Here is a 16,570-nt window from a genome sequence, read left to right as displayed (position 1 = left end):
CTCAGTGGTCACATCCATATTGCAGAAGCAAGAGTTTGGGTGAGAGGAGATTAAACTCCTCTTTCTAAGATGCTTTCTGGTAGCAATGAAAGTTGGTCACATGACCATATATAACATTCAAGGAAATATGCGAGAGAGAGCCATGCTTCCACCTCAAAACATCATATTAAAACGAAAGAGGAAAAGCCTATGGGCTGGGGGAACATGGAACTATTTCTGTTGTGCAATTTTAAAGCATAGTTTTTTACAGATTGGTCTTTATGCTGAGCATCTAGAAACATTAATTAGTTCTAATAGATAATATACGTAAAGGACTAGCAGTACAGTGATGGGCAGAGAGTAGATAACTATCAATAACTGATAGCCTCCTTTTTGTTGTTTTTTGTTTTCAAGACAGAGTGTCTTTGTGTAGCCTTGGCTATCCTAGACTCACTTTGTAGACCAGACTGGCCTTGAACTTACAAATGATCCACCTGCCTCTGCCTTCCAGAGTGCTGGGATCACAGATGCCACTGTGCGCAGATGATAACCTCTTCTTACTCTAAAACCCACATATACCTGATTTCAGAATTCACTGGTCTATTAAGCTTTATGGTGGACTTAAAAAAAAAGACTTTGCTTTGATCCTTGTGTAATAAAACAGCTAATAGTGAAGAGGTGTCACTTGTACTAGCATCGCTATGATGATCCTGTGTCTATAAAGCAATGACCTCTGCTTCTCTATGTTGAAGATGAATGAAAAATTACAAGAGATCACTAAGTGGTTTCACTGAAAAAGTATATCATAGAAACAGAAGTGCAGAGAGGTTTATTGGAGAGCCAGTTAGAGACACAGTTAAACATTAACCATCTCTGCCCCATGGAATGCTCATTCTCCTGTCTCTCTTAGCTGTACTCCTCAGGATGAGATTCTTAATCTCTTTGGATATTTTTTGTGCTTTCTTTCTTTCTTTTTTTATTTGTTGTGTTTTCATGGTTTTTTTTTTTTTTTTAAGTTACCTAGGAAATTACAGAATTGGGACCCAGGACCACTGCCTTTTAATCCATGGTCTTTCCAATGTTGCCTTTTGAAATAGTCATGTGAAGGATCTTTTGAACTCACAACAGACAGCAGAAGTGGAAAGAGTGGGAGGGCCGCGGCTTTAGGCTGGCTTCCTATCATGTGTTCATCAGCCTCTAAGATGCCCAAACTGCCCTGATATGGGACTAATTGAGGGTTCTACAGTTTTGAAGCCTCACAGCCTTCCTGTCTTCTAACTCAGGGACCTCTGTAGTACTCTGATTAGCGAGTAGGTGCCCCGGGGTTACAAAGCAATCCAGATGTCTCCTTGTCAAGCAAGAATTATAGCAGCACAGAAGAGGAAACTGCTAAGCAGAATCATTTATTTACATGCCATTTTCAACATTTGAGTTCTATCCTCTTAGGGATAATGACTATTAATATACTTTTGAACAAAAAAATTAAAGATACATAATATTTTTTCGTCATATTCTCTTCTCCCCAGATCCTCCCAGACCCTTCCCACTAACTACCTAACTTCATGTTTTTTCTCTTTTAAAAACTAAGTCAAAACAAAACAGAAAAAAATCAACACCACACAGACATACACACACGCACACACACGCACATACACAAAGACATGGACAGCTACTCCTGAGCTCAGGACCTGCCCTGGATTCTGGTTGATACACAGTGTCGCTCTACTGGAAAAAAAAAAAAAACCAACTGATTTTCCCTCTCTCAGCATCTCTCAGTTGAGAATTACTTCCTGGTTGTGCTTACTTTCTTTTATCCGGCTGGAATTTTGTCCATCTTGAACTAGTGAAGGCTCTGTGCATGCTAAGGTTCTTGGCCTCATTAGTAGTGACTGTCAGGTATGCATTTCATCTTATGGAGCACACCTTAATTCCAAGTAAAAGGTGGTTGGTTACTTCCATAACATTTCTGTCACCACAGTACCAGTACATTTATCTTGCAAGTAGATAACTATTGTAGCTATCAGGGTTCATGACTGGGTGAGGTTGATGGTGATTCGTTTTCTCCCTGTGTAGCATGCAAAGTATTTTCCAGCACTATGAATGCTGGTCAGTAGGGTCAGAGCTTCTGGTTGAGCACCAGTTCTATTTCCCCAAAATTGATGCTGTCAGTATGTAGTGTCTTCAGCAACTGGGTTTTACCATCAGGTTGTGGAGGCTACCTAATAGCATTGGCAGTAGCATGTGATGTTTGGAGGGGCAGGAGAGAGCTATGGGAACCTTTTGGCCAATGACTCAAAGAGATGCAAGCCATTCCTGGTGTTTGGGCCTTCACTTAGTAGCATACAATGTCTAGTTGGGCCACTGTCTCTGCTATTTTATTAACTCCGTTCAAGTTTCTTTTATGTATGCACATGCTTTAAGAAGCTTCTACAGTAGTAGGTCTTGATAAAGCATCCCAAAGGCCTTTCGTGTTAGCTACCCCTCCCCATAGTCCCTCCTTTGCCCTGTCCTCCTATCCTCCTCCCATTTAACCCTATTCTACTTTCCCATTATCCCTTTATAACATTATAGTGTATTTCCCCTTTCTTGGATGAGTCCTTTCTCCTCTCTGTTTTTTTAACCACATACCTACCCTCTGGATATTCTGAATAAAACACACATTTGATTATTTAATAGCATTACATCAAAAGTTTCACCAGTGTCATTCTGAACAAGGATTTCTATCACCTTCCATTGATGGGATTATTTATTACAGGTTCTTTTAAATAGACATTAAAGCAATGATAACCATTAACATTTTAAAATCTTTATAGCTACTTCGGTGTTCCTAGTGGTATGTGGATTACATTTTGGGGAAACTCAGAATCAAGAAAATAGCACAAACCATGATACTTTATGCTACTATTCTGAACACCTTGACTTTGAATCGATTGCTAGTTTAATCTTTCTCAGCTATAATTTTTTTCACCTGAGAGATGTCAAGATTTTGTCAGTGTTGTTCCAAAGTTAAAATGAGAAGATGTAGCCAAGGGGACCAAGACTGCTTGACAGACAGCATGTCCCCAGTAAACAGTAGGTCCTTCCTTCTGACTTTCACATGGAAGTATGAGGCATATAATCCTGGCAATACACTCAAGTCAGGTGACAATGAAGTGCCATTAGGATTTTACAGGCGATAGCAGTGCCTGTGAGAGTGCAGAACTGTGGAAGACTGTTAGTATAAATGAAGGCAGGCGGGCACACCCAGGTAGGTGAAGAGCCATCGTATCTCATCTGTCCAGCTCTCTTGGCCATAGCTCCTTTGTGATCTGCAGATCAGCAGCATGGGCACAGTTGTCCACCATATCCGTGTATGGCATCTCTGCCTTCTCACCTAGTCCTGCTCCATCACAGCCATCTTTTACCCTGATGCTTAGGTGATATGTGGGTAATGAGGACCACCACTCTGGGGCCTGGTGCCTGTCTCTTTACATTTTGAGGAGGCACCAATCCTGGATCTAGATACATAGGTAGAGGAGCAAGCACCAGGGCCATCTCGGACACCATCTCATGCACCTTCCAACAACCAGAGTTCCACAAGGGTTTCAGAACAATTGTTTGGGAGCCACCACAGGAGGCTAAAAATACCCATAGAGCGTTTGTTCTTATTTGTTCTTCAAAGACCACTTATCAAGAGGCAACCCTCCCAGGATAGCAAAGCAGTCATCCCAGTAGCCTTTAGCAGGCGTTAAGGGGATGCTCTGGGTTCAACTTCTGTGTAGTACAGGGAATTTTACCGTAAAGCACAAGTCTTTGAAGAAAACAGTATTCCATCCATTTCAGTTTTCTTCCTTCCTTCCTTCTTTCCTTTCGGTATCTTACAGTTGCTTTTTTATTGCATTTTGTTTTTCAGCCGTGCTATCAAGACTAATCAGGACCTGCTCCCAGAAACCCCATGGACACACATTTTCTACAATGATTTCTGGGGCACGCTTCTAACCCACAGTGGTAGCCACAAGTCCTACCGGCCACTCTGCACTCTTTCTTTTCGACTGAATCATGCGATTGGAGGCCTGAATCCCTGGAGCTATCACCTTGTCAATGTCCTGTTGCATGCGGCCGTCACCGGCCTCTTCACACGCCTCTCCAAGGTCCTCCTCGGCGATGGATACTGGACTTTCATGGCCGGCTTGCTGTTCGCGTCTCACCCCATTCACACGGAGGCAGTGGCGGGCATCGTGGGACGGGCAGACGTGGGTGCTAGCCTCTTCTTTCTGCTTTCCTTGCTCTGCTACATCAAGCACTGTTCTACAAGAGGCTGCTCGGCCAGAACTTGGGGCTGGTTCCTGGGCACCGGACTGTGCGCTGGATGCAGCATGCTGTGGAAGGAGCAAGGGGTGACAGTCCTGGCCGTTTCAGCCGTTTATGATGTCTTTGTCTTCCACGGGCTGAAAATGAATCAGATCTTACCTACGATTTACAAAGTAAGTGATCGTTGCCCCTGGAGCGTTGCGTTACTGGGTCATCTACATGCTTGGTCCTTTGCCACCATTTAAAAGAACAGATTTGCTCTTCTTCAAGCAGAATTCCAGATGAGTTCCTTTTGATCGTCCCTTAAGTAGAGTGCACTTTTTGACCTTTCTTTACCAACCAAGGCTTCCATCACTGCTTGTTTTATTTCTGAGGTTTCTGAACTCTCTTCCCGTGATTTCTAAGGCAGGAGGAGAATAATTGGGCCTTGTAAAGTGCATGCATCTTTTACTGGTTTCACTTTTTTTTTTTTTTTTTTCATCTTCTTTCTGTCTTTTTGCCAAGGTCAGTATAATCCAGTAATTGGCTGTGGTGTGTATTTGTAAAAATAACACAGCTGATGACTGAGCTGGATGCTGGACTCCATGGAGGTGGGGGCGGGGGGGGGAACCCTTGTTATGTGCTAATATGACTGTTCCTGACTTTTGAAAACATCCTCCTCTGTAGCACTAGGAAGTCAGATGCTTAAATAATGAGTCACGTTCACTTTTTCTTTGTTTTTAGTGTATTATAATAGAAGAGACAAACACATAGTGTTTATTGTAAGTTGTACCCTGAGGCCAATTAAGACCTCTGCTTCCAGCCTTAATGTTTGTGTATCCCCTTAGGGATTTCAAATATAATGTTGTTCCAAGGTTATGGCAGGATTTGAGATCACCATATACTTAGAGAGACCACGCATTTTTTTCTCGTAGGGCTTGGTTACGGGACTCCGCCTAAATAGGTACATAAATACATGTATATTTCAAACATTCACAGACAATGAACTATAAATTTGTTTACAAACAGTTCTTCAGCATGCAGGTATTTACCATTTGTTCACGATGAGTGAGCTTGTGTAGGAATAAGATGGATGTGCTAGTTGATTTTTATACACAGTGTAGATGGATAGAGCGCACAGCATCTTCACTGTTTTTCAGATTTGTTTGATTAGTTGAGGTTACTGTTAATGGTAAGTAGCGGGGTGTTGTGATGCATGCCATTAATTCCAGCACTGGGAGACAGAGGCAGATAGATCACTGAGTTCAAGGCTAGCCTGGTCTACAGTGCAAGTTCCAGGATAGCTAGGACTATGCAGAGAAAGCCTGTCTCAAAAACAAAGGAAAAACAAAAATACACTGCTTTATATAAATATGTAGCACAAAATGAAAGAAATATGTTTAAGACCTCTTCACGCATTATTAGATTCTCTTCCAACACCATGCCAAAGTTCTTACCACTTTTTTTTTAAATGAAATTCCTCCTAGTAGCTCAAACAACATTTTAAAAAAATCAAACATTCTAACACTATACAGTCCAAAGGTATACATATTAAGGGAGTATTCTGTGTGCAGAAGAATGCCTGTAGAAAAATTTTAGTAGGTTTTTTTTTCTTTTTTCTTTTTTTGTTTTTATAATCAAACTATTATATTTTTGAAAGAGCGATAGACCAATAAAAACTTTGTATGTAGAGTGAGCACACTGCAATTCCACAGAGTAGTCTCGGGTTTGAGCTGAGATGTCTCTGGCAGTGTTCTTTGTATAGGGTGATGTGTGTATGTTGTATACTTGAAGTCACAAGGGCCGACACTGGTGACGTGACGTAACACAAGTGAGTGGTGTCACTGTGTTTTCTCTGTGTATAAATTGGAAGTAAGTTTTGGCCGCTGTGCATCCAGAGACTTCCCTCCTGTCGAGCTTGTAGCAACCCTCACATTGTGGGTCAAAGGCCACAGTCTAAGAAACTCGAAAACTGTTCCTATGGTTCATCTGTGTGGGCACCTGTGCCTGTGAGCTTGCAGAGGCCAGTAGAAGGGGTAGGAGCTGGCATATAGTTCCAGGCATAAGGGGAACCTCTACTATAGTTCTCAAAATTGAACACTAAATAAGCCACTGAGCCATCTTCTCAGCCCTATTCTTATTTATTGAATATCATCCATAATATATGTAATATAAATATATATATAATATATATTCTACTTAGTAGGCAATGAGAGAGGTCATTGCTTTGTTTGTGCCCTGAGGGGACCATAACTCTTTCACTTTAAACTAAAGAATGAAGGCTTTTATGAAGTTCTTTTGTGATTTCAATTAAATGTTGTCACTTTAAAAAAAAAAATTCTGCATCGAGTTTGATGCTAGAAAATAACATATGGCATACAAGTTGAGCTCTCAATTTCAAATCCTGTGTATTCTTTCAAGGGGCATTACAGAGACTAATTCTTTTGTGTGTGTTTTGTTTAGTTTCTAATATGATATCATCAACAATAACAAACCTTCTTGTTGTACTGGATTTCAAAAAGAACAAGACATTTCATAGTGCTTTTATGGAGGTGGTAACCTCTTTGAGGACACAGGTTCTGTAGCTTCAGGACCTCCTGCTGCTAGCCTGGGAAGCACAGTTTCTATTTCACTAGCTTGTGATTTTAATATGTTAATCCAGGACGGCTCGCTTTTAGGACCTTTAAAGTTCTCTTCAGAGAAATTTTCAGTTTTCTTAGTGTATTTTCAAGGGTAGGGTTGCTTACTGTATAGTTCCTTATTTTAAGAATATTCTAGACAATAATTGTGACATACATAGAAAATTATTCACTTATGTAGCATTAGACTTCATCTGAGCTTTCTCTCTTTCTTCTGGCAGGCTCATGGTATGCAACTGCTCCTTAAGAGAAATGAAATGGCCCCCAACAGAGGAGTTCCTTAGAGAGTGAGGTCCCCATGGTTTGGGGAAAGACTTCATAGTTTTGATGGTGTAGGGTCTTGGGTTGTTTTTGAATTGTGTACCATGGACACACAAAACACAGCTCCCACCTCCGGAGCCAAATTTGAAGGGGCCCACATCCGGTGAACAGAGATTTAAGTTACCCCAGATGCAGTGTTCCAGCGCGGAAGCAGTTTCATTAACTGTTTGCATTATCAAAACAAATAGATCCATAAATCACGAAGCTCTGTTGGTAGTTTGACACAAACATCAGAGGTGGGTTACAGAAAGGTAAGAGAGTCCCTCCTATAGGCTTCGGGTGATGTCCGATGACATTTTTAGCTCTTGGGTTGGTGGGAACTAGCAGATTCTGAATGCTTTCATCTGTTAGATAGAGGACATTAATTCCTATCTTGAGGTGATCTATCTGTTCAGGAGGCTAAAGCTAGCCAGGGTTAAGGTCATTAGTGTCTGGACTCACCACATTCCCACAGCTCCACCTCACTGCAGTCCTCAGCTGATCAGTGTTCGCAGACACAGTTCCCTTCACGACTGCTCCTTGGTGATGCTCACCAGGACTGTTGGCAACCTCTGTTTCCAGGCCAAGCACCAGCAGCAGTGGGTGTGGTGGTGGCAGCAAGACCCCTTATCTGATTATAGTTACGATTTTATTTTAGGCCTTTCTGTTTAAGCTCTTTCTGTCATTGTTAGCTTTTGGGCCAGTGACTTTAATGTGGAGCTTGGGATAATGGATTCTTTTTATTTACAAGGAAGAAAAGAAATAATTTTACCATGCCCGAGTATTTTCAGCAGAGGTGAAGGTCACTGTTAATCTCAAAGATGGGAGGAGAAATACCATAGGCTCAGCTCATCATGGCCAAATTAATTAAAGCAAGCAATTAATTAAAGCAAGCTTTTTTTTTTTTTTAATTTGTGTATATGGGCTGCCTCTCACTAAGGCAGGCCTTGAGAGGTCAGCTTTGGATGTGAGGAAGACAAGGCTTTTATAGCTCATGGGTAGGCGGCTTGCAAATAGGGAATTTCGTAGGCAAAATAAGTGGGATCACAGGAACCAAACAAGCATAACAAGGCAGACCTGTATGGTCTCTCAAAACAAAGACATGGTGTAAGGTGGGCATAACACGGCAGACCTAACAAGGTAGTCAGAGATAGTCAATAACCTTATGAAACAAAGGTAAGGTTGTAAAATGTATATAAACAGCTTTTGAAATGAAGATATGTGTGTCATTCCTAGAACAGGCAGTAAAAGGTTACAGGTGGGGCATAGCCCCACCCTTGAGAAACAGAGATTTAATCATAAACAGGAAAGAACTTAGTTTTTCTTTACTGTCAGATGGCTTTTAAGCCTAAAATAGGTGCGGGCTGGTTCTTCAGTCACCCAGAGAATGACCAAGTCACTGGGACCAGAATGCATGGTTTCAAGACTGTGACCTTTGCCCAGTAGTGAAAGGCAGAAGATAAGCAACCCGGTGCAAAGTCAGGAGACAGCACAGTAAAAGGGAAATGATACAGAATCTTTGCTCACAAGCAATGGATTGGTAACCTTGGCCTTGCTCCTTGATAAGTCTCTTTCTCTGGTAGTTAAGGCAGCCACAGTTTGTACAGCGGTTGTGATGGACACTGAGGTGCTCAGCATGAGCTGGAGTGCCCACTTTTAGGAGGCGTCTAATACATCAGCTGCAGAGAAATAGGAAACAGTGATAGGCACTGTCATCCTCTATCTTATCCTGTGGCTTGATGGTTGATACATGATGTTAGCAATCCACTCAGGCTGGAGTATACAGATGAAAGTACCCATGTTCAACTAGAGTGTCATGGCTGTGAGCTTTGCGATAGATATGAGCTATGCCCATAGATTGTATTAAGACGGCTGTGACAAATGATAACCTTGAGACACATAGATTTCTATGCTTCCTGAGAAGAGTCTCTTTGGAAGGAAATGATTGAAAAGGATTATGGGCCTGCCTGACTTTTTGACATTGAAGCACAATGTTGCCAACTTTAGAAATCATGTTGTAGAACCAGGCAATCCAGTGACAAAAAAGAAATTGCACACAAAAATGTACATTTGTAATTTTATGTTGGACATATCCAGTAACTGTCCTGGAGAGTATACAGCCCATGGGTCTCGAGATATGCTTGCAATATCTGTTTTATCCAGAAGAATAATCATTTTTTAATTTCTTTTTTTTTTTGAAAAAATTGTTTATTCTTAATTTATTCACTTTACATCATGACTGTAGTCCCCTCCTGATCCCACCCTCCCTCACTCCTCCCCTCTGTTCCCTTTCCCTAGTCCTTCGAAACAGGGAGTCCTCCTGCCCTACCTTCTGACCCAATCTATCAGGTATCACCTGGACTGCCTGCATCCTCTTCCTCTGTGGGCTGGCATGGCTGCCTCAACAGGGGGAAATGATCAACAAGTGGGCAACAGAGTCCCTGTCAGAGACAGCCCCTACTCCCTGTATCATGTGACTCACATGGCGACTATACGGCTTATCGGCTACATCTGAGCAGTGGTTCTAGGTCTTCTCCGTGCATGGTCCTTGGTTGGTGCATCAGTTTCTGCAGGTCCCTCTGGGCCCAGATCTGTTGGCTTCGTTGTTCGTCTTGTGGGGATAGTGGATTTTCGTGGCCGGGCACCCAGCCTAGCTTACTTGGCAAGCTTCAGGATGGGGAGAGATCCTGTCTCAAGAAATCTGGTAGAAGACTCCTGAAGAATGCTGCCTGAGGTTGTCCTCTGGCCTCAGTGTGCACTCGTGTGCAGTTACCTAAGCCATCTGTTAGCTCCCTTCCCAGTGAAAAAAAATTGCGTCAAACAGAGATTGTTAAGATAGCAGAGTTTAGTCAGTTTGACTCCAAAACTCACTACAAACAAGATGATTGACCATATTATGTATTTGGTTTTTGCAGTTTTGCAAAGGATATATCACATTTAAGTGTTTGAGTTCTTGGCATTTATAGATATTTAGTGTTTAACAAATAAATACCTAAAAGTTCCACCTGCCAGGCGCTGTTCTTACTGCACTAAAAAATCTTAACACATTTAAATTATTTAACAAATGCTTACTGAGAGAAGTAATGTGATTTATGAAATAATATGGTTGAAAACTATAATTTATTCAGTAGTTAGGAGGAATTGTCAGAAGTTATTAAATATAAAATCTTGAGAAATATATAGGAACAAAAATTATTCTTAGTTGTCAGCAGTGGGGTTCTATTTGTGAACCTGCTATGCTACCCTGTCCTCTTGTGTCGTACCTAGAACATAGTGGGTCCTTACCTTTTAAGTAACTTATTTATTTACTTTATATCCATATCAGAATCCCTCCTTCTCCCCCCCAGTCCTCACCTCTTACTTCCTTTGTCCCCATCCCCTTTCCCTTTCTCCTCAGAAAGGGGAGACCTCCCATGAGTATCAACCTATCAAGTTGCAGTAGGGCTAGGTACCTCATCTTCTATTGAGGCTAGACAAGGCCACCCAGTTAGGGGGAAAGGGCTCCAAAGACAGGCAAGAGTCAGAGGCAGCCCTTGCTCCTGCTGTTAGCGGTCCCACATGAGGACCAAGCTGTTCATCTGTTACATTTGTGCAGGGAGCCTAGGTTCGTCCATCACATGCATGTTTTCTGGTTGGTGATTAAGTCTCCGTGAGTCCCTATGGGCCCACATTAGTCAATTCTGTAGGTATTTTTGTGGTGCCCTTGACCTATCTGGTTCTTTCAACCCCTCCTCTCCCTCTTCCGTAAGATTCCCCTAGCTCTACCTAGTTTGGCTGGAGAGCTCTGTATCTGTTTTCATCAGCTGCTGGGTGAGGCCACTCATGTGACACTTACGCTAATCTACTTATGGCAAGTATAGCAGAATATTATTAATAGTGTCAGGCATGGGCTCTCTATCCTGGTATGGGACTCAGAGCCAGTCTTTGGCCATTCCCTCACTTTCTGTTTCCTTTTTATCTCTGCATCTCTTATTGGCAGGAAAATTGTGGGCTGAAGGTTTAGTGGCTGGATTGGTGTCCCTACCCCTCCATTGGAAGCCTTACCTGGTTACAGGGGGTGACTATTTTAGGTTCTATATCCCCTATTGCTAGGAGTCTTAGCTAGGGCCACCCTCCTAGATTCTTGGGTGTTACCAATGTTCTAGATTTCTAGTTTGTCCCAGAGCTACCCACCACTGATTCCAGTTCCCTCTCCCACTCTCCTCCCTGAACTTGATCCCTCCTGTTTCCTTTCCCATCCCTCTATCACCCAGTTTTCTCCTACCACCCACCTTAGATATTTTATTTTCCAGTCTGAGTGAGATTCAAGCATCTTCCCTTGGACTCTCCTAGTTACTTATCTTCTTTGGGTCTCTTGATTGTAATATGGTTATACTGTACTTTATGGCTAAAATCCACTTAGAAATGAGTACATACCATGTTTGTCTTGCTGGGTCTGGGTTACCTCATTCAGGATCATCTCTCCTTGTTCCATCCATTTGCCTGCAAATTTCATGATTTCCTTGTTTTTAATGGCTGAGTAGTATTCCATTGTGTAAATGTGCCATATTTTCTTTATCCATTCTTCAGTTGAAGGGACATATAGGTTGTTTCCAGTTTCTGGAAAGCTGCTTGAACACAGTTAAGCAAGTGTCCTTGTGGTATGGTGGAGTATCTTTTGTGTATATACCCAGGAGTGGTATATCTGAGCCTTGAGGTAGAACTATTCCCAATTTTCTGAGTAACCCCAAATTGATTTCCAAAGTGGTTGTACAAGGGTGCACTCCACCAGCAATGGAGGGAGTGTCCCCTGGCTCCACGTCCTCATGGTCATGGGCTGTAGCTTGGGGTTTTTGATCTTAGCCATTATGATGAATGTAAGACGAAATCAACCTTGGAGTTGTTTTGATTTGCATTTCCCTGATGACGAAGGATGTTGAACATGTCATTAAGTGCTCCTCGGCCATTAAAGATTCCCCAGTTGAGAATTCTCTGTTTAGCTCTATACGCTATCTTTTAGTTGAGTTGTGTGGTTTGTTGCTGTTTAATTTCTTGAGTTCTTTATATATTTTGGAAATCAGCCCTCTGTCAGATGCAGAGTTGGTGAAGACCTTTTTCTATTTTGTAGTAAGCCATGTCTTTTAAAGTATTTTGTTGAGCTGTTAACATGAATTCGCATTAGGCGCTCACTTGTACTCAATGAGGATTTGATTCCTACATTAGTGGATATGGAATAAGAGTAGAAGCTATGCATGCCAGAAAATAAATTTTCTTGACCACTTAACCTAAATGACTGTTTCAACATTCCTTGTGTTACTGTCATTTACTTCATTTTCTGTGGTCAAAAATAAAGGGCAGGGGGCCTTGGAATATACTTAAATTGGCCATGCAAATAAATGCTAGACTTTTATCTGCCCGCTATTTTTTTTAAAGCCTCCCATATCCCCAGAGGTATAGTTAATAAAATTAGCAAAAGCAGCCTTTTTCTTAGCCAGCATCAGTTGTTACTTTCCCAGAGCCATTTTCTGTGCTTATTTAACATCTGTGAACTATTTTAATGCGGAAACATCCTTCACGTCATCATTAGCTTCATCGTCACTTAGTTACAGGTGGAAAATATAAGAACAATAAATAAAAAGGGGCATGTGGGATCCTAATAATAGCCCAAGATAATTTGGAAAAATAAACCAAATTCAGCTGCATTTTAAAGAATTTCTTAAAATAGACAGCTAACTCTATGTCAAGGTGACACAGGATAGAGTGTGGGAGGGAGCCCCAATTGAGAAACTATCTCCATAAGATAAGGCTGTAGGCAAGCCTGTGATGCATTTAGTGTTTTCTCTGTTAGTGATCAATGGGGGAAGGACCAGGCTAATGTGGCTGGGTCATCCCTAGGCTGGTGATCCCGGGTAAGCAGATTGAGCCAGCCAGGAGGAGCAAGTCAGTAAGCCACACCCCTGTAAGGCCTCCAGGTCAACTCCTAGCCTGTAGGTTCCTGTTCTCTTTGAGTTCCTGACCTGGCTTCCTTCAGTGATAGACTACAGGAAGTGTAAGCTGAAGAAACTCTTTCCTCCCCAACTTCCTTTTTTGGTCATGGTGCTTCATCACAGAAATAGAAATCCTAACGGAGATACATGGTTAGTTTTGTTTTGTAAAAGTTGTTTCCAAAAGGGGTATCATCTTTACATTTATTTCACGTAAATAAGATAAAAGGCTAAGCTATTATATGGGACATGGGAAATACTGACATTTGAAAAATGAGTCATTTTTAGATATAAGTTTTGTTTTTACCACTGAAGAGCATGTGTAGGACCGAGTTTGTCCATGGTGTAGAAAGTTTACCTTTGTCTTTGTTACAACCTAAGCTCTGGATGTATGTTGAGAACAAATCTAACTAACTAACCTCATGGCCAGGAATTTAAGGTTTATCATGAGATGGGAGTTTATATTCCATGAGAGGATCTGGGTTTATTACATATGAATGCTACATGTGTTACATGCTGTCCTGCACACCTGACCATTTCATTTTTGTGTATAGAAGAGTACAAGACCAGAGATGCAGAACCTGTAGGTATTTGCATGTTGACAGTGTGTGTGTGTGTGTGTGTGTGTGTGTGTGTGTCTTTGATTAGGTGTTGGGAATGGCATCAGTATGATCTATTATCATTCATGGTGCTGTCCCTTATATATCTATACACACTGTGATTTTGTTCTGCTCATCATTTCAATTGTACTGAGTGAAAGGTGACATAGTGGCTGCTTATTTTTTCTCAGCCAACATCTGGGAACTCTACTCAAAGCCCCACTTCAAATTACAACTTTCTTTCCCTTATGCTTGACTTTGTGAGAATCCAGATATAGCACAAAACCAGAGTGTAGCCACAGTGTTTCCTAAGCCTTCTTGAAGCTGCAGGGCTATTTGTCATGCACTTACAAATAAATTTGGATTTTCTCCCAGTGTACTTGTTGCATTTAATATTCATGACCTGTGGTAACAAAACCTTAACAGCTGCCAACACTGCTAACCAGATAATACTACAAATAAAGTCAAGGTTCAGAAATAGTTTACAATGCAGAAAGCCAAAGGTTAGGAAGGCATTTCATTGCTGCAGGTGGGTTCCCTTGCTCAGCTGACTCGAAATGATTCCGTCTTCCAGATGCCTTTAGATTCAGCTGGTGAGTCATTTGAATTCGGGAAGTGACTACCTTTGCACCTTTCTCTAATACTTCCATTAAGTTTTAATCCTTGGGACAGAATATATTCGCAAATTACTTATGAAAGAGAATTTTATCTGTGTGGCAGGCAGTATGTTTGGTGATGTGGGGAATACAAAGGTGTTATAAAAGTGTTGGCCTTTAAGGACTTTAAGGAGTAGTGTGCAATAAGAAGTGTGCAATAAGAAGTGTGCAATAAGAAGTGTGCAATAAGAAGTGTGCAATAAGAAGTGTGTAATAAGAAGTGTGTAATAAGTCTGCAATAAGAAGTATGTAATAAGAAGTGTGTAATAAGTGTGCAATAAGAAGTGTGCAATAAGAAGTGGTGCGTGTAAATGCTAACTGAAACTCATGCTCGAAAGTGTTGCTGGGAGTGCCAGAGAAGTATAGAAGAAGAGAAAGTTGCTTTCCAACCAAGAAATAATACCTCCTGGAAAGGAAATAATTTGAGCAGGAGAAGTAAGCCAGAGAAAAGGGCTCAGTGTGAGCAACTTATGGAGGGAAACTCGCAGGGCAACACTGAGGGGTGTGTTGGGAGACAGACCGCATGAAGTAGTTTCAGACCTAGTGTGTGTGATGGTGTAGGGCATTTTAAATATGCCATGCTTCCCCAAATGTAGGAAGATGCTTTATAAGTTTTGCGTGCATGTGAACCTTGCTTAGTCCACAGGAGTCTGGGATGAACAAGTTCCATTCTGCCCTTGGGCTGTGCTTTCTCTAAACTCAAGGAAGGGTTCCTTTCAGATGAGACTGAGGATTAGACTCAGGAGTTGAGGCTTTTTTTTTTTTTTTTTAATTCAGTGAGTGTCCCATAATAGCCTATACCTCATTCTTCAGCATTACACAGGCATTTATTTTCTGACCACTAGTATTATTTTACTTTTTACTGAGAAGTATTTGGCATATTGTTCTCCGCTCCTAATGAGAAAAACAGGGTGTCCTTAAGGGCTTTCTTCTTGGTCTGTTCTTCTAGCCCTGCCAAGCAGTGTTCAGATATTGCTTATGAATGACCATGGGGCACAAAATCCCTCTTTGTTTTGGACTCTTTCAAACAGGAAGACTGGGGGAAAAAAAACACTAAAAGCATCCTTTTTACATTACAGAATAAATACTCTATCAGCGCTGAATTTCAACCAGTTAAGTCTGCAGTGAAAATGACACCCAAATTGGATCTTGTGATGAATAAATAATGAATCTCATTGAAATCCTCTTCGCTGCTCTCCTAACACTCTGTCTGGGATGCATATTACATCATTCGGCTCAGTTTTCGATAACCTGCTGCCTCAGAGGAATCCATTTGACTGACAGGGATATCATGATTATCAGGTTACTCACACTGCCTACTGTCAGTTTCACAGAAAAAGGATTGGCTTTACAGAAATTTGAAATCCATTGTCATTATCTAGGAAGTGCCTGGAACAATGAAAATGCTAATTTAATGTTGATTTCTCAAGTCGTATTTGAGCTATGGAAAGCCAGAGTCATGAATATATAAGAGAGTCCTTAAAATATATGATGGGAAAGGAGCTGATAAACTTATTATATCGGATGCATTAATAGCTATATTCGGTATGGCGTGTGACATAGTGGAGAGCTTTACAGTTTTATCTTTTCTTTAGGCATTCTGGTTTGGTACCTGTTAATCACAGTATCCTTTCTGAAGAAAGTATAATGAGAAATCAAAAGAGAGAAAGAAAATAACAACAACAACAAAAACCAAAACCAAAACCCAGCACCTTGTAGTGCCAGTGTGTGCGTTGGTGCTGTGGCAGAAAGGTCAGCGTGCCCTTGCCGCTCTCCATGTGTCTTTACAGTGTTGCAGTGCCCAGATGGCTCCCGTATGCTCTGGTTGGTCTGATTATAACTCATGCATCTAGGAAAATAGCACGAATTCAGAATTTGATCCGTGTTTCTTCAGTAATTGTAGCTTTGATTAGTGAAGTCAGTGTTTCCGTTCCAAAGGACATTTCCTCTCCCCACTTTCTCTAGTTGTTTCTTTGTTTCATGTCAGGAACAGAAGGTGCAATGATCTTGATCTTCTTCATGATCGCCTTTGATATGACGGCGAGTCTGGGACGCTTGTGTTTTGTTACATGGTTTTTGTTTCCATATCATTAAGTCTCAAGGACAGGCAGGAAGAAACAGGGAGCACAGGAAGAAAATGAAGGACAGAAAATTAAAATAAGTTA

At 41.3% G+C, this 16,570-nt stretch overlaps 1 protein-coding gene across 2 annotated transcripts in view; it reads left to right on the top strand.

The window, feature by feature from the left end:
* The window catches only part of Tmtc2 (transmembrane O-mannosyltransferase targeting cadherins 2), a 383,935-nt gene that overhangs the window by 157,064 nt on the left and 210,301 nt on the right, over positions 1-16,570 (top strand). For both annotated transcript variants that reach the window (XM_051139933.1, XM_051139935.1), the window contains exon 2: positions 3,872-4,442. In XM_051139933.1, coding sequence (XP_050995890.1) covers positions 3,872-4,442 — 571 coding nt within the window. The remainder of the gene's footprint in view (positions 1-3,871; positions 4,443-16,570) is intronic.

The sequence above is a fragment of the Acomys russatus genome, chromosome 31, assembly GCF_903995435.1.
Source record: "Acomys russatus chromosome 31, mAcoRus1.1, whole genome shotgun sequence".
NCBI classification, from domain to species: Eukaryota; Metazoa; Chordata; class Mammalia; order Rodentia; family Muridae; genus Acomys; species Acomys russatus.
The sequence above is the reverse complement of the archived record's forward strand: the minus strand, read 5'-3'. Positions and strand labels throughout refer to the sequence as shown.